This window comes from Pongo abelii, chromosome 4 (assembly GCF_028885655.2).
Source record: "Pongo abelii isolate AG06213 chromosome 4, NHGRI_mPonAbe1-v2.0_pri, whole genome shotgun sequence".
NCBI classification, from domain to species: domain Eukaryota; kingdom Metazoa; phylum Chordata; class Mammalia; order Primates; family Hominidae; genus Pongo; species Pongo abelii.
In genome coordinates, this window is record NC_071989.2 from 42985624 (window position 1) to 43004675 (window position 19052).

Below are 19052 nucleotides of genomic sequence, written 5' to 3' on the forward strand. Positions count from 1 at the left end.
GCAGAGGAATTTTGTCTAAAATCCTAACACATAAAGGGGCATTCTGCACTTACTTCTCAAATTAGAATTAACACGTGTATGTATAAGTTGTTTAGACTGGGCATCTATTTAATGAGTTTACTGGCTGAATCTTTTAAAAGAATGCAAACATAAGTGCCTTTTATCAAAAATCAATGAAAAGATAAAAGGCCCTGTAGTGCATGCTGTGGTTCCCACACTACATCGCCCACATCCACCTGTCATCACAACCATCTATGGTGTCCATTTGCCACTATGCAACCTGCCGGGCACACTCAAGTGCCTGCCTCGGCAAAGACCCTCAGCTCATGTGCAGGTACAGCCTAGAAGTGCATGGGGGTGAACATCTCTGAGGCACCCTTCAACCAGTGAGTACTGGGAGTGGTAGATAAATGTCCTAGCCTCTCATCTTTCTACACAACAATGGTGGTGCATATTCTACACAGCTTCTCAGAGGAGCCTCAGTGGGATTGGGCCCCATTAGCCACTGTGATAACCAGCTCAGTAACACACACATATTAGTTATTCTCCTTTTCCTTCCCACCCTCCCCATTCCCTGACTGCTAGATCCGGAAGTCACCTTCCAGATGAACTACCTATATCCAATTCCTAATCTCTAGCTCTGGTTTCTTAAACAGGTCCTACGAAATGCTTGAAATAAAAGGAAAAATGGTTTGTGTCTAGAATCAAAGGCTGACAATGGCAAGCAACAGGCTCTAAAACTATGACCCAGGAAAAATGCTTTTCTGGAAGACATCGGCATTACCTCCTAGACACGGAATACTCTGGCTTCATCCCAGTAGTTTCTTCACACACTTTAAATACGTGTCTCATTAGGATCACATATGACCCACCTGATTTCATGCCTTGCCTTTTCTTTTTATTCTGCAGATTCTTCTAAGGAGCCTAAATTCACCAAGTGCCGTTCACCTGAGCGAGAGACTTTTTCATGCCACTGGACAGATGCAGTTTATCATGGTTCAAAGAACCTAGGACCCATACAGCTGTTCTATACCAGAAGGTGCCGCCATCATGCCTTTCTGATTTTCCTCTCCATGGATGTACCTACTAAAGTACACTGAGTCATATGTAGTGTGGGAATGGAAGTGATTTGTTGTGATTTATGCAATCAATGAATATTCATTCACTCATTTATTGAAAAAAATATTAATCAAGCCCATCCTATGTGCTAAGTACTATTTTAGGCCCTGGAGATATAGCAATGGTTACAAAAGACAAAATCCCTGGTCTCATGGAGATTTCCTTCCAATGCAGGGAGACAGGCAATAAAAATTGAATAAAATGTCAGCTAATAATATAGGTTATTAAGAAAAATAAAGCCAGAAAGCAGTATGTCAGCAGTGTGTGGGAGTTTGTGTATGTGCATGAGAATGTGTGAGAGTGTGTCAAAGTGTGAGTGAGAGCATGTATGGATATACGTGGGCATGTGCATGTGGATGAGAGTGTGTATACGAGGCTTGAATGATATTGAAATGTGTGGGCCTAGGAGGCCTCTCTATTGTGGTGTCCTAGACCAGAGACATAAGTGAAATGGGACAGGCCATGTGAATATCTGGGGGAAAGGCTATCCAGGCAGAGGAAATTGCAAATACAAAGTCCCTGAGGCAGTCTTGGCATATTTGAGGGATGAAAAAGGCCAGCACTGAAGGCACAAAATTGAAAGTGAGGAGAGTGATATGGGAAGGGATCAGAGAGTTACTTAGGGACTGACTATGCCAAACCTCATAGGCAAGGGCAAGGCTTTGAATTTTACTTTATTTGTGGTGGAAAGCTATAGGTGTTTTTGAAAAGATGTATGTTTTAAAAGATGTAGCTTGGTTTCTAACCAGATAATACACTCCTTCTCTTAAATATATTCAGTAAAAGACTGTAGTACTTTTTCATTTTTACCAGTGACACTCTAAAATAACAGAGGAAGCGTGAAACAAAGACCTCTCAATATAGGTACCACCCAAGTTGTTTATTTCTTCCCCTTCACCTGGCATTATTTTCCTTTTTGTTTACTCTCACTCTTTATTTTTCCCTTTTTTACATTTTAGGCTTAAACACTTCATTATCTCCTCTTTTCCACCCAACACCCAGAGAAGGCCTAAGCCAAGATGCAGGGTTAGTGAGGACCCTTTATCCTTGGCTCAAGGTGTCGTTAGTCAGAGGATGACATTGTCTATCCAACCCAAGAGCTGGAATAGGGAAGGAAGATGCAGCCAGCAGTTAAGGGTATGAGCTCAGGGCTAACAAACCTGCACTTCAGTGTAGTTCTGCACTTTCTCACCAAGGAATACTGGGGAAATTAGCCAGTTTGCGTACAACTCAGCCTCCTCATTTGCAGAAAGGAGATAACGGACTCACCTCATGGCTTCTTGTGAGGATCGTATGAGATAACCCATGAAAAATACTTGGCAGAGTACTTGACACATAGTAAGTACTCACTAAATGGTAGCTGGTATTCTTATTATCGGTAGTATAGTGACAATTTTAAAATAATTATGATATAAAAATCCAGTTTCTGGACTATAAAATGACTATAAATGGTATAAGATCATTTATACCAATGAATTGTTATAATTATTGTAATTATTGGTATAAGAGCATTTTAATGCAGAGCTGCTGCTTAATTTGCAGATAAAAAAATACTTGGAGTTAGCAACCAAGCGGACCTTCCCCACCTTTCAATGTAAGAGAGGTCTCCTGGATGAAGTGAAGTGAAGATGAAATGTTTGGGCACCAAGTATATTATATTTTTCCTTAAGGCTGACACCACAGAGAGGTTGGGGCCAGGAAACAGAGTTGATTTCTATAAATACATTCAGACATGAAGTTAGTATGTTTGATGACACTTTTGAAATGTGTGGAATCATTAAGTTATTTATACAGGCACAATTAGCCAAACTGTAAAGAAAAGTAGCAGAATAACCTCTTAAGCTGGGCCCACTTTATGAAAATAATCTTCTTTGCTACCTCAATATTTACCAAATTTGACGAGCAAAAAGAGAAATCCAAAGGAATGAAGGCTTGATAAATATATATCCCTTGCCCTCATCAATCAGGGTCACATAACTCTGTCCACAGGCGTCTTATGCACGCTCCAGTCATTTCAGCATCCCTGGTTCAAATCCAGGATCTACACTACCAAGGACGCTGCTGAAAGTGTGACTGGGTAAAAGAAAACTTTCAGACATATTCAGAAAGATGTCTTAGATTTTGCCCTGGTAGTGTTTGGAATCCCAGGAGGGTAAGTACAGCTTCATGATTAAGTGCCAACCCAAACTTACAAAATTAGATATTTGTGTTTTTTCTATAAAATATAACTATTCTGAATATCTTAGCCAAACTACTGTGAGCCCACAGCCCAGTTTATCCAAGAAGGGTAAAACTGAGGGATTAGGAGTATCAGGACTGGACTGGACTGATTAGTGTACGGATATATTTGATTTCTCATTGCCCACTTCACAAAGAAGACAATACAAATGCACTTTCTGACTCTTGTCACTGTTTCTTAGAACTCAGTTGCCAGGCAACTCCTGAAACTATAGAAACATGCTTCGCATCCCTGACACATAAATAAAACTGTGAGATGATTTTATCCAAAGCCAGAGTCAGTGGGCGGTGCAGTTGTTTCAGTTTGCTGGCCTGGCCTGAGTATCTAAAGCACAACGGAATGTGAACATGTCAGGCTGTCAACAGGACAGTTCAGGCACAGCCCTACAGGCAGTTGTGTGTTTTGCCTGGCTCTGCTCCTTGCCAGGTAGCTGGCAGAAGAGGCAGCCTCCACATGTTAGAGCAGCTGATTCAAAACAGTGTCTGCCATCCTGTGATGGTGATAGTGCCAAATTCAGCCTCTGAGCTTGCAGGGGACTCAGAATGAATGCACATTACAGGCATGGTAAAAACAGGCTCTGGGAAGCATGTGCGAGCTGCTCTGCTCTCAGCTCCTTGCATGTAAATGCTGTGTTTTTAAAGGAAGTGGGCATGTGAACACTCAGTCCTTAAGGCTATATCCCCCACGTCTTCCATACCCATTCAACCCCACTTCAAAAATTACCCTGGTCTTAAAAGAAATTTCATTTTCTATACAAGGTTGTGTGGAAAATCAGTAGGGAGAAAGGGCATTATTACTTTCATTTTTCTTAAACAAAAGTATTAAATTTAAAGCCAAAAACATTTGCGCTTTCTGTCATGAAAACAGCTGCCCTTAAAAACATAAATGATATTTTATTTTTATTATTTTTTTCCAGTTGGTTGTCTTTAGATGAAAAACATTTCTTCTACTCTTTATTCTTATTTTTAATGATAGTCTCTTTCTATGGTTCTCACCCCTTCCATTTCACAAGATAGTCTGGGAGCAAACCTAAAGCACTTAATTTTTGGGAGTAAGAGCAGAGGGAAGCTTCCATACATTGATTTTGGTCATCTGTAGAGACTTTCAACCCAGAGAAGGCAAGTGACACAGTATCTGTTTTATGAGCTAATTTGGGTTCTTGTCTACATTTAATAGTTTAAAATATAAGTTATAAATATTTATTTAAAATGAAATTCAACATTGGTTCATGAAGAAAGAGGTTGAAAGTAGTGTTTTGAACTAGCTGTTTCTGATCCATCATGCTTAAAATAAATGCTTTGTTTGTCCTGTGGAGTTCATGGATTTGGGATAATCTAAACAGGGTTTTTTAAACAGTCCTCATGGGGACCAAGGTACTGACATGTACTGTTGAGAAATTCTGTGAGTCATGAAAGAGCTAATCTTTTAGAAATCCAGACCTGTTAAGCACTAACTACATCTTTGGAACATCTTAATACTTTGAGTTTTCTAACTTTTATACTATCACTTATGCTAAGTACATTTGACATCCCTTCTATTACGTGAAAGCCTCATTTTCTGGGCAATCTTCTTACAACTACTCTCTTTAATGCACTCTTACTTAGTTTGAAAGTAAATATCAAATTAAGCATACTACAGTTCAATGAACCACTCACCTATTCCTAATTTTTTTTAACATTTTTCTTCTGACTTTACATACACACATACTTACACACACACACACACACAAACACACCTTATCTTTTCTTCTGCCTTTTGCCCATATACTTTTTGCATCAGAAATGAATCTCTCATTCAAGCATATGCAACTTTTTTGTTGTTGTTGTTGTTGTTTTGAGATGGAGTCTTGCTTTGTCGCCCAGGCTGGAGTGCAGTGGTGCGATCTTGGCTTACTGCAAACTTTGCCTCCTGGGTTCAAACAATTCTCCTGCCTCAGCCTACCTACTGAATAGCTGGGATTACAGAAGCATGCCATCACGCCCCGCTAATTTTTGTATTTTTAGTACAGGCGTGGTTTTACCATGTTAGCCAGGCTGGTCTCAAGCTCCTAACCTCATGATCCGCCTGCCTCAGCCTCCCAAAGTGCTGGGATTACAGGCATGAACCACCATACCCAGCCAGCATATGCAACTTTTAAGAGTCTCAACCAAAGCAGCAATTCACTGTCTCAGACCCTGGAGTCTCTGCCATTTAAATCCCAATTTCCTTCCAACAGCTGAGGAGCAGCTGTCTCAAGGACCCTCTGATACTACACAAGTTTTCTCCTAGTGCCAAGCAGACCAGTCTGAGAAACAGCTATAAGAAGGAAATAGGCGTCTTCTCCCAGCTTTGCATCCTTTCCTTCCAGGCCCTGCCTTCCCTACAGCCTGCATTGTCCTCATCGTCCCCTGCTGCCCAGCACCCATCCCACAGAGGGATGGTTCCAAAGCTCCACAGTCTGGCCTGTGAGTCACAGGCGCCTCTGGCTGCACAGGGCCATTCCTACCTCATCTTCCACAACCACAGATTACGTGGTTTTATGTCCCTTTGACTTATATATTGTCTTCTCAATTAATAGGCTAGTGAATAACAGGGAGATGATGAACTACCTCACCCAAGTAGCAATTCTAATTTAAGAAAATTTTCCTGTCATTCCATTGCCTTTTACTTCCCTTACCACACTCATGCCCATACTTCCTTACCTCAATCCCTTTGACCTCTCTGTTTCTTCCCTTCCTTGCCGTATTGCCATCTATTAAACTTTTACCCATCCTTCAAGAATGCTAAAAACATACCTCCACCTTGAAGCCTTCCATGAAGAGCCAGAGCAATCATTCCCTCTTCTGAACTTTTAAGGACCCTAAAGAGCACTACTAATGAGCACTTACCCACATTGCTTTGTAATACCGTTTTTTACTCTTTCCATCTGAGGCAGAAGGAATTCCTTAGACATCTATGAATCCCCCATAGTGTCTGTCATTATGTTTTAGACATAACCAATTCTCATTAAATATCAATAGAATGAATATAAGAGGCCCAAAAAACTACTCAGATGGGAATTTGAGTCTTATTTTAGCCTGAAATTAGGGGACCACATCTTACTTATCTTTATATCTGCACAGCGTTGGTGCTGGATATAATGCATCACTCTGCCTGGAGCACACATCAACTTGTCTCCTCAGTTTCTTTCACCATAGGCTGGCGAAACAGCCAGGTCTAAACCCTCACTGTTCTCTGGTAATCTCTAGTTTGGGGGTGATTCTCTGTACTGTTTTAATGAACATTTTTAAAATGTCCCTAAGTCTCAGAACTTTCATCTATAGAACGGGCATAATAAAGTACCTACCATAAGAATCAATTTATGAGCAGGCATAGCATATGCATTCAACAAACGGAAGCTTTTACCGTAGGCAGAAGTACCAAACGGCCTCGCAGCGGTCTTCAGACACTGATGATATTGTCCACCGATGTGATATGTCTCAGAAATGGTGTTGCTAAAATACCTCTTCACAAAATATTTGTGGTCCAATTTATTGAATCAGACTATCAAGCACCTTACTTGGACTTAAGCTACAACATGATTTTTGGAACAATTAATCTTTTTTTAACTCTCCATTTTAGGAACACTCAAGAATGGACTCAAGAATGGAAAGAATGCCCTGATTATGTTTCTGCTGGGGAAAACAGCTGTTACTTTAATTCATCATTTACCTCCATCTGGATACCTTATTGTATCAAGCTAACTAGCAATGGTGGTACAGTGGATGAAAAGTGTTTCTCTGTTGACGAAATAGGTAAATCACAGGTTTTTGTTTCATTTGACATAGTTTTAGACTAAATAAATGGGAAAAGGTCCAAGTATAATCAAGTAGGATGGGAATTTGAGTCTTATTTTAGCCTGAAAGTGTTCTATAGATACATGGAGATCTGTTTTACAGGAGATGGAATCAGCTGGTGAACAAGAGGAAAAGGGCAGGGAGAACTTAAGCTGACTTTAACATAAAGCAGCCTGGCAGTTAATGTTGTGAAGAAAAGAATAGGAACCTTGTGGAGTCTTTTCCTTTAGGATATCTTTGAAGCTGTGTTGTGTTCTTATGTTCCACTGAAAAGGGTGAACTTAATATATTCTTAGGATTTCTTACTTCCTAATTATTTGATAGGATGCTTATATTCAGATTCACTGAAATATGTTGGCCTTTGACCTCTACCATTGCTATAATCAAAGCCTAGATTTTCTTTATCACAAAGCCTAATCATTCTGGAATTTTACATTTACAAAACAGCCACAGTCACTTTAAAGACATGTTTGTTAGATCTCAGAACAAATACTGGAGACAATCAGCTCAGTGAACTAAGCGAAAGATCCAAACAGAGGATCCTTTGCCCATCATATGGACACAAGGTGGAAACAAAACAAATAAAACAAACAACTGTAATTAGAATAGCCATGTTTATACCTTAATAGTATAAATAGCAAAATAGAAAGAATCAAAGAAGGACTTTGAGTAGCTGAAATTGGTGCCTCAAAATCTATCCACAAAAGCTCATTTGTTGCTTATAGGAATTCCTTGTTGCTTCTCCCAAATGTGTTGTTCTTTTTATGTGGTTTTCTAGGCATAAGCTGACTGGAAGACATAGGAGTATGTGGCTAGAAATTACAGATAGAAACAAATAAAATCTAATAGGCTGACTTTAAGGGAGAAGATTAAGAGGACTGTATCAAGCAGTAAAGATAACCCAATTGCTTTGCAAAGACAATTTAGTATGTGTCCTAACATCAGTGGGTATAACTGTTGAGCTGAAATGAAATGGGATAGCAGAATGGGATAGTAGCAAGAACACTGGGTTAAAACCCATGTTCTAGCCCTGTTCTCTGCCAATAGCCAGTCCTACTCATTTACCTGACTGACATGTGCCTGTCATGTGTCAGGCACTGTTTTGGTGATGGTGGTTATAGAATAAGTACAATACAGTCGAATAGGGAAGTCAGGCATGTTCACAAATAATTGCAGTGCAGTGTGATAGGTGTTAGCCTGGAAATACATGGAATGCAGAGCTGCAAAGGTGGTGGCCAAAGGCGTGAATGGCTGACAGGCCTGAGGGATGAGGAAGGGCTGCACAGAGATGGTGACAGTTTAGTTACCTCTGAACTGGAATTGGACTCTCCCTATTTTTAAAAAAGTGGTGACCCACAGTGGTCAAAAGCATGAGTGAGTATCGTCAGGTACCACAGTGGACTTGCCTTTCAGTAACTACTAAGTTCCAACAGTAACAAATAGCACATGTTCAGGGACTCAGGAGCAGTTAGGAAGCCCTCCTAGTCAGCTGGAGAAATCACCAGTAGTTGTTTGTGCCCCAAAAAGGAATTTGGACTTTAACTGTCATGAGGTACCTTTGAGGATGTTTAAATAGGGAAATTACTTGAGGATAGTAATAGCTAACAGTCACAAAAGACTCACCATGTGTCAGGTATAAAAACCATCTTTTGCAATCGCACTTTACAGATAATGAAACCAAGGCACAGAGCAGTTAAAGGACTAGTTCAAGTCAAACAGCTAGTAGGTAGAGCTGGGATTTGAACTTCCAGCCTCCATGCTCTTACTCTTGAGGCTTTGCAGTACCACTTGTCTCATTATTAATGCCTCAGAGAAATTAATCTTGTTGCAATGTGAAACGTAGATTGGAGTGGGACGGACTAGAGGTAGAAGAGGTTAAAAGACTGAGATGATCAAGGTAAAAGATTATGACAGGTAGCTACAACTAGCACAATAGTTGTGGGGCAAGGTGCTGAGAGTGAAAGAGAACAAAGAACTAAGGTAACCCTAGTAGATCTCAAGATCTACTAGGGTTGTCAATCATCATAAGCCTCAGCTTCCTCGTAAAATATGTATGCATGGCACTACCTCACAGGGCTGTTCTTTGGATTTGAAGTACTATATTAGTTAGACATTTGTCATTCATTCAATTCATTCAGCAAATATTTATTATGTTCTTCTCTCAGGCCAGTCAGTGTTCTCCATGCTAGGGATAGAAACTGTCTTCTCTGGTGGGATTTAATCCCAGTGAGGGTGGAAAGCGACAATGCTATGGAGAAATATAGGAAAGGAGAATAGGAGTGTTGGAGAGGTTGCAGTGTTGAGTTTTCAGGATTGGCATCCCTGAGTCAGTGGCATTTGAATAAAGAAGGATTGGAGAGGATAATTATGTGTGTGTCTCAGGGAAGGGCATTTCAGCAAGGGGGCACAGCCAGAGGAAAGATCTCAAAGTAGGAGCATGCTTTTCCTCACTCAGTGAACAGCAGGCAGGCGGTGGAGTGGGCACAGAGTGAGCGAGGAGACTGGTATGAGACCAAATCTCACAGACAAGACAGTCAAATCTACCCAACCATTGCCAAAGACTTTGGCTCTCACTTGGAGTGAAGTAGGAAGCCTTTGGAGGGTTTTAGATGATGAGTGATGTGATCTAACTTAAGTGTTAGGATAACCACTGTGTCAGTTTGCTTGAGGATTGCATGGAGAATAGACTGGAGGGGGACAAAGACCAAAGGAGTACAGTGGGAAGACGAATGAAGCAAGAAGAAAGAAAAAGGATAATGGCTAGGACCAGGTTATAGTGGCGCAGGCGGTGAGACATGGTTGGATTCTGTTATATCTTGAAAGTACAGCTGACAGAATGTGGATTAGTGAGGAACAGATGAGCTAAGGACAAGTTCATTGTTTTTATCCTGAGCAACTAGAGGAATTGAGTCCTCATTAACAGAGATGGAAAAGAGGAAAGGAGAGCAGGTTTTGGAGAGGAAGAGCAAGGGTTTGTTTGGGGATATATTAAGTTTCAGATATTTTTAAAATATCTCACAGGAGTTGTCAATATAGCATGTAGATTTATGTATAGAGGTAAAGGAGAGGTCATTATTATGCGTGTAATGGTATCTCACAGGAACTCATTATTATGCCTGTAATGGTGGTACCAAGCCTTTTCCAAAAGGACCTTGTCTCATATCCTCTATTTTTCAAATGCAGCATAAGTAATAAGTTATAGAAAATCTTCCATTAAAAACAATTTTATAGTTTGATCACCTTAAACGGTTAAGCTTTGATTATCAGGATTCCTGAATCTCCAACAAATCCAGAAGGGTGAGGAATTATTGCCATTATATTGGCATATGTAGTTTGGCCATTTTGCATATCCTTCCAATTTAATTTTCAAAATGTAGTCATGATTCATCAAATTTTGACTCTCCCTGTTTTTCAAAAGGTGGTGTCGACCCCACAGAGGGCAACAGTATGCTCCTCCACCATAAGGCCTATTTTCACTGTGGATGCACACAAGAGCGTCCCTCTTTGGCCACCAGATTTGACAGCCAGTAAGAGCTCCTCACTGTGTACATCTGTAAAGTTATCTCCAGTCAACCCTAGGGATGCACACTTTGCAACATGCTAGGTGGCCTTCTATGTATATGGCAGAAAAAGAAAGTAAATTTTACTCTGTGTCTGCAAGTGATTTTCAAAACCTTCAGTAATGAGATCCAACCAGCAATAATTTACCAGGAACTATCTAGAATATAAATTTAGACATAGTTCCTAGCTTTGGAATCCATATTTTTCTTCATCAGCCTCTGAGAAATTGTGGTCTTTGAGGTCCTACTAAGCAGAATGCAACAAATTTTCCCGGGACTGTAGAGTATATCAATAGAACCTGAGGAAAACAATGTTTCAAGTTGTTCATGTGACAGTTAAGAAAAAGACAGAAAACACTGAATCGTCACCATTTATGAGACTAGCATAATGCCTTCTTCCTTCTTATGTCAGAAGAAAACATCACATGTGGCTAGGAAGACCACAAAGCTAGGGAGCAGTAGCAGAGTGTGCAGGAAGATTGTATGAGAAGATTGAAGAAGAGTAAAAAAGGATAATGGCTAGGACCGGGTTTTAGTGGTGCAGGCGGTGAGATATGGCTGGATTCTGTTATATCTTGAAAGTACAGCTGACGGAATATGGATTAGTGAGGCAAAGATGAGTCTTTCAGGGAACAACAGAGAAATGAGGTAAATGAGGTCTCTACCCCCAGGCCATACATAGCTGCAAGAAAAAAGATTTCTCTACCCCTAGTTCCGAAGCAGCCCCATGTCTAAATTCTGTAAGTCTTTCTGACTCTCTGTTTTTTCAGTTTCAAGTGAAAATGAATTCCTTTGCCAAAATCCCAATGCATTTATGATATCAGAGCAAAAAGAAATATAAAACATGGCAGATCTTGAAAACAGTGATCAGATTTTTTACTCCAAAAGGAATTTTTGTAAGGGCTTATTTAAAAGTTAAGAACAAGTCATCCTTGAGTTAAGAAAAAAAAGTTACTCTCTTATAAAGTGAAAGTTATAATAAGAAAAATACTGGAAGAAATAAGAGCATGAATGATCAAAAATGTAGAAAGTAATTTGGTCTTCTGAGAAGAATGCCTTCCATTAATATTAAATTGTGTCTGTCTGTGTACTAATGCTCTGTTGAATTGCACAGTGCAACCAGATCCACCCATTGCCCTCAACTGGACTTTACTGAACGTCAGTTTAACTGGGATTCATGCAGATATCCAAGTGAGATGGGAAGCACCACCCAATGCAGATATTCAGAAAGGATGGATGGTTCTGGAGTATGAACTTCAATACAAAGAAGTAAATGAAACTAAATGGAAAATGGTAAGATGTTGCTATACCTTATACTTTTACTTTTCTTTCTATTTCATCATACTCTCTCTCATTTATCATTAGACTTTCCTTTGACCTAATACCACATGTTCATGCTGTATGCTCCATAATTTCTTATTTGAGAAAACATTATTTAATCGGTAAAATATTATCTTGAAATTCTGTAAGACAGGAGATGCTTATGTATATATGGAGGCCTGTGGAAGGAAAGGAAAACTATTTCTCCATTCATTCTTGCTGTCCAGTTTAACATTAGAGTAAAATTATAGACTGGCCACTTAGCTGTCTTTGGGGATGTGCATAAAAATGGGAAAGTTTGTGATAAAGTCAACAGTGACTACGGCCAAATATTTTCCCATGATTTCAGTTGCTGCTACTCAAAAGACTCCCATTAAAACAAATTCATGCGTGTCTACAGGAAAACAGAAGGAGGGAATTTGTCTCTTAGAGGTTTCAGAAGGATGTTTTGTTACATACCTCAGAGAAGAATCAAACTGAGATTCTTATGTAGGCAATTAGAGAACATGGTACCGGTTGACCTCTGAATCCCTCTCTTCCTTATCAAGCATATGGAACTCAGCATTTTGATAAATTTCCCATGGCACATAACAAGAGGAAAAACAGGAGTATCATGCTGCTCCCAATATAACTAATTCTAAATCTGTCTAACCACAGCCACAGCCACAGCCAAGCCAAGCAGTTTCTGGCCACTCATCAGGTGATGCCCAGCAGCCTGGCACAGATCACTCCCAGAATTTTGAAACACCAGGGCATTCAGTGAGCCACTGAAAAAGATGCCAATTTTTTCATTAGAGGAAAGTTAAGTTTGGAGGAACTTTGAGTAGTTACAATACTGGGCTTTGAGGCTCTATTTTCTGAATCATTTTAATTTAGATATCTGTTCTGTAACTTGGTACAAATAAAATGCCTGGTTGGATGCTAAGTCAAACAACACTGTCTAAATCCAAGCTACAATCAAACATTATTTAACAACAGGTACTGAAATAACTACTATGCAGAAGGCACTGTGCTAAATAGCTGAAGTGGCGGTTCTCAAAGTGGGAACCACAGACCCCTGAGGGTCCCTGAGACCCTTTCAGACAGTTCAGTACTATTTTCACAATGCACTAAAATATTATTTTTTAACTTAATGGCACAAAAGCAATGCTGGAAACACTGCTGGCACCTTAGCACGAAGCAAGGCAGTAGGATCAAATTTTACTAATAGTTATGCACTCCCGGTGAAGGAGGAAAAAGCCAGTTTCACGTATGAAGTTCTTGATGAAGCTGTTAAAATTGTTAATTTTACTAAACCTCGACCTTTGAGTACATAGCTTATTAATATTCTGTGTGACGTATGGGAATTACACCTTAAGCATGTCTGCTACATACTGAGGTATTGTATTTGTCTTGAAGAAAAGCGCTTAAATGACTGAGTTGCCAGCTGAACTAGTTGCTTTTATTGCTTGGAGCACCATTTTTACTTGGAAGAGAAACTGATAAACTGGCAGATGGTTATTCATATTTGAATTGGCAAACATTTCTCAAAAAAGAATGAGGCGAGCTTGTCGCTTCAAGAAAAACAACTGACAGTATTTTTTGCAATGGAAAAAATTTGACTTTTCAAAGCAATTCATTTTGCCTTTTTGGAAAATTTGTGTCTCCCACCGTGAGCTTGATAGTGTTTTAATATTTGAAGACTTTTCTTGAAGAGATTGATGGTGATATTAATGAAAGTGACTTTTTAATTGTATTGTGTAATAAAATGTATGAACATTTAGAAAAATCTACAACTCAGTGAACCAATATTTTCCAAATGACTAATACATGATGTAATCAAATCATGCGTGGGGAAATGATCCATTCAAAGAACTAGATAGAATGGTGAATTTTTTTAATGATCAAAAAATTTTTTGTATATATATCATGTACAACATATTTTTTTGAAATATGGATACATTGTAGAATGGTTCTATCACACTAAGTAAGGTATGCATTACCACACATACCATTTTTTGTGTGTGTTGAGAACACTTAAAATCTACTCAGAGATTTTCAAAATACAATACGTAAGCATTAACTGTAGTCACCATTTTGCACAATAGATTTCTTAAACTCATTCCTACTAACTGAAAATTTTAATTCTTTCATCAATATCTCCTTAACTCTGCACCCTGACCACAACCCCTGATAACCACCATTCCAACTCTCTACTTCTGAGTTCAACTTTTTTAGATTCTGCATGTAAGTGAAATAATGTGGTATTTGTTTTTCTGTCTCTGGATCATTTTTCTTAATATAGTATCCTCCAGGTCCATCCACATCATCACAAGTGACAGGATATCCTTCTTTTTTTAGGCTAATAGCATTCTATTGTATATACATACCACATTTTCTTTATCCACTTATCCATTAATGGAACATAGGTTGATTCTATTTCTTGGCTGTTATAAGTAATGAATATGGGAGCCCAGATATTTCTTCAACATACTGATTTCATTTTCCTTGGATATATACTTAGTAGTGGAATAATATAATGGATCACATGGTAGTTCTATTTTTAATATTTTGAGGAAGCTTCATATTATTTTCCATAGAGGGTATACTAATTTACACGCCCACCAATAGTGTGCAAGGGTTCCCTTTTGTCCACATTCTCACCAACACTTGTTATCTCTTCTTTTTTTGAAAATAGCCATCCTAACATCTTTGTGCACTCTATGCCTTCTGTGAGCTGATAGCTCATTGTGGTTTAAATTTACATTTCCCTGATGATTAAAGATGTCAAGCATTTTTCATATACCTGTTGGCCATTTCTATATCTTCTTTTTAAAAATTCATGTTCACGTCCTTTGCCCATTTTTTAGTTGGGTTATTTATTTTCTTGCTATTGAATTGTTTTAGCTCCTTATATATTTCAGGTATTAACCTCTTACCAGATGTATGCAAATATTGTCTCCCATTCCACAGAGTGTCTCTTTACTCTGTTGATTTTTTCCTTGGCAGTGCAGAAGCTTTTTAGTTTCATGTAATCGCATTTATCTATTTCCACTTTTGTTGCCTGTACCCAATGGAGTCATATCCAAAAAATCATTGCCCAAACCAAGTCATGGAGCTTGACATATTTTCTTCCAGTAGTTGTACAGTTTCAGGTTTTACATTTAAGTCTTTAATCAATTTTGAGTTTATTTTTGTATATGAGGTAAAATAAGGATATAATTTCATTCTTCTGCATATGGATGTCCAATTTTCCCAACAACATTTAAAGACAGAGTCCTTCCCTTACTGTGTATTCTTAGCACCTTTGTGATAAATCAATTTACTGTAAATGTGTGGATTTATTTCTGAACGCTTTATTCTTTTACATTGGTTTATGTCATTTTTATGCCAGTACCATGCTGTTTTGATTACTATAGCTTTGTATTATGTTTTGAGGTTGGTAGAGTGATTATTTCATCCTTGTTCTTCTTGTTCAAGATTGCTTTGGCTATTCATAGTCTATTGTGGTTGCATACAAATTTTAGAATTGCTTTTTCTATTTCTGTGAAAAATGACATTGGGATTTTGATAAGGATTGCATTGAATCTGTAGATTGCTTTAGGTATTAGGGACATTCGAACAATATTAATTCTTCTAATCCATGAACATGGGCTATCTGTTCATTTATTTGTGTTGTCTTCATGTTTTACAGTTTTCAGTGTACAGATCTTTCACCTCCTTGTTTAAATTTATTTCTAGGTCTTTTATTTTATTTTTATTTTTATAGATATTGTGAAAGGGATTTTTTTATTTCTTTCTCAGATTGTTCCTTATTAGTGTATAGAAATGTTACTGATTTTTGTATGTTGACTTTGTATCCTGCAGCTTTACTGAATTTATCTGTTCTAGCAATTTTTTGTTGAAGTCTTTAGGGTTTTCTATATATAAAATCATGTCATCTGTAAGCAAGGACAATTTAACTTTTTCCTTTTCAATTTTGGATGCCTTTTATTTCTCTCTCTTGCTTAATTGCTCTGACTAGGATTTTGAATCGAGTAGAATAGAGTAGAGGAGTTACATTGAATAAAAGTGGCAAGAGTAGGCATCTTTGTCTTGTTCCTCATCTTAGAAGAAAAGCTTTCCACATTTCACTGTTTATTATGATGTGAGTTTGTTATATATGGCCTTTATTGTGTTGAAATACATTCCTTCTATATCTAATTGTTAAGGGTTTTTATCATGAAAGGATATTGAATTTTGACAAGTGCTTCTTCTGTATCTATTGAGATGGTTCCATGGTTTTCTTCTCAGTTCTAGTAATGTGATGTATTATGTTTATGTATTTGTGTGTGATTAACCATCCTTGCATCCCTGGGATAAATCCGACTTGATCATGGAGAATGTTCCTTTTAGTGTGCTTTTGAGTTAGTTTCCTAGTATTTTGTTTAAGATTTTTACATCTGTATCTATCAGAGATATTAGCCCATAATTTTATTTTCTTGTAGTGTCCTTTCATGGTTTGGGTATTAGGGTAATGCTAGCATCAAGAAATAGTTTCAAGGTATCCCCTTTTCTCCCACTTTTTGGAAAAGTTTAAGAAGGATTGGTGTTCCAGTGAAGCTTCCAGTGAAGCTGTCAGGTCCTGGGCTTCTCTTTGATGACAGACTTTTTATTACTGATTCAATCTCCTTACTTATTATTGGTTTATTAGATTTTCTATTTCTTCAAGAAAGTCTTAGTAGGTTGTTGTGTGTAGGAATTTATTCATTTCTCATGCATATAATTTTTCAGAATGGTCTCTTATGAACATTTGTATATCTACGGTATTGATTGCAATGTCTCCTCCTTCATTTCTGATTTTGTTTTTAATTTGAGCCTTCTCTCTTTTTTTATTACTTAGTCTAGCTAAAGGTTGGTTGATTTTGTTTCTCTTTTCAAAAAAACTTGTTTCATTAATCTTTTCTACTGTTTTAATGTGCTAACTCAAAAGCACATTAAAAGGATCATTCTCCATGATCAAGTAGGATTTATCCCAGGGATGCAAGGATGGTTCATCACACACAAATACATAAACATAATACATCACATTACTAGAACCAAGAACAAAACTATGGAACCATCTCAATATTTTCTATTCTCTATTTCATTTATTTCTGTTCTGATCTTTATTATTTCCTTCCTTCTATGAACTTTATGCTTAGTTTATTCTTTTTCTGGTTTCTTCAGGTAAAATGTTAGGTTATTAATTTGAGATCTTTCTTTGTTTTCTGATGGAGGCATTTATTGCTATGAACTTCCATTGCTCTTAGAACAACTTTTACTGCATTCCTTAAGGTTTGGTATGTTGTTTCCATTTTTGTCTCAAGATATTTTTGTTTTCATTTTTTATTTTTTAACTATTATTTTAGATTCAGAGGTACATGTGCAGGTTTGTTATATAGGTAAATTGCATGTCACAGGGGTTTACCATACAGATTATTTCATCACCCAGGTAATAAGCATAGTACCCAGAAGGTAGTTTTTTGATCTTTGCCTTCTTTCAACCCTCTACCCTCCAGTAGGCCCTGGTATCTATGGTTTCCTTCTTCATGTCCATGTGTTCTCAATGTTTAGCTCCTACCAATAAGTGAGAATATGTGGTATTTGTTTTTCTGTTCATGCATTAGTGTGCTTAGCATAATGGCCTCCAGCTCCATCCATGTGACTACAGAGGACATGATCTTGTTCTTTTTTATGCCTGAGTAGTATTCCATGGTGTACATATACCACATTTCCTTTATCCAGTCTACCATTTTCTTTATTCCGTGTCTTTGCTATTGTGAATAGTGCTATGATGAACATACGCATGCATGTGTCTTTATGGTAAAATGGTTTATATTCCTTTGGGTATATACCCAATAACAAGATTGCTGGGTCAAATGACAATTCTGTTTTAAGTTCTTTGAGAAGTTGCTAAACTGCTTGCCACAATGGCTGAACTAATTTGCATTATTACCAGCAGGGTATAAGTGTTCCCTTTTCTCTGCAACCTCACCAGCATCTGTTATTTTTTGACTTTTTGATAATAGCCATTCTGACTGCTGTGATGTAGTATCTCATTATGGTTTTGATATGCCTTTCTCTAAGTATTAGTAATGTTGAGCATTTTATCATACACTTGTTGGCCTATGTTTGTGTTCTTTGAAAAGTGTCTGTTTATGACTTTTGTCCATTTTTTAATGGGACTGTTTGTTTTTGGCTTGTTGATTTAAAGTTCCTTATAGATTCTGGATATTAGACCTTTGTCAGATGTATAGTTTGCAAGTATTTTCAGCCATTCTATAGATTGTCTGTTTTTTCCATTGTTTCTTTTGCTGTGCAGAAGCTCTTTAGTTTAATTAGATCCCATTTGTCAATTTTTGTTTTTGTTGCAATTGTTTTTGGCATATTTGTCATGAAACCTTTGCTAAGGCCTATGTCCAGAATGGTATTTCCTAGGTTTTCTTCTAGGGTTTTTATAGTTTGGGGTTTTGCATTTAAACCTTTAATCCATCTTGAGTTGATAGTTGTACATGTTGAAAGGAAGGGGTCCCGTTTCAATCTTCTGCATATAACTGGCCAGTTACCCAGCACCATTTATTAAACAGTGTTTTCCTCATTTCCTGTTTTTTGTCAACTTTGTCAAATATTAGTTGGTTGTAGGTATGAGGCTTTATTTTGGGGTTCTCTATTCTGTTCCATTGATCTATGTGTCTTCTTTTTTAACCAGTACCATACTGTTTAGGTTCCTGTAGCCTTGTAGTATAATTTGAAGTCAGGTAATGTGATGCCCCTGAGTTTATTCTTTTTAGTTAGGATTGCTTTTACTATTTGGGCTGTTTTTTGCTTCCATATGAATTTTACAATTGTTTTTTCTAATTCTGTGAAAAATTACATTGATAATTTGACAGGTATTGCATTGAATGTGTAGATTGGCTTGGGCAGTATGGTCATCTTAACAATATTGATTCTTCTAATCCATAAGCATGGAATGTTTTTCCATTTGCATTATCTGTCATT

The 19052-nt window shown here is 37.7% G+C and overlaps 1 protein-coding gene across 1 annotated transcript in view; it reads left to right on the forward strand.

The window, feature by feature from the left end:
- GHR (growth hormone receptor) overlaps window positions 1-19052 on the forward strand; it is a 315260-nt gene that overhangs the window by 281305 nt on the left and 14903 nt on the right. The window contains exons 5-7 of the mRNA XM_054555527.2: window positions 910-1039; window positions 6959-7131; window positions 11848-12026. Of these exons, the coding sequence (XP_054411502.1) occupies window positions 910-1039; window positions 6959-7131; window positions 11848-12026 (482 nt within the window). The remainder of the gene's footprint in view (window positions 1-909; window positions 1040-6958; window positions 7132-11847; window positions 12027-19052) is intronic.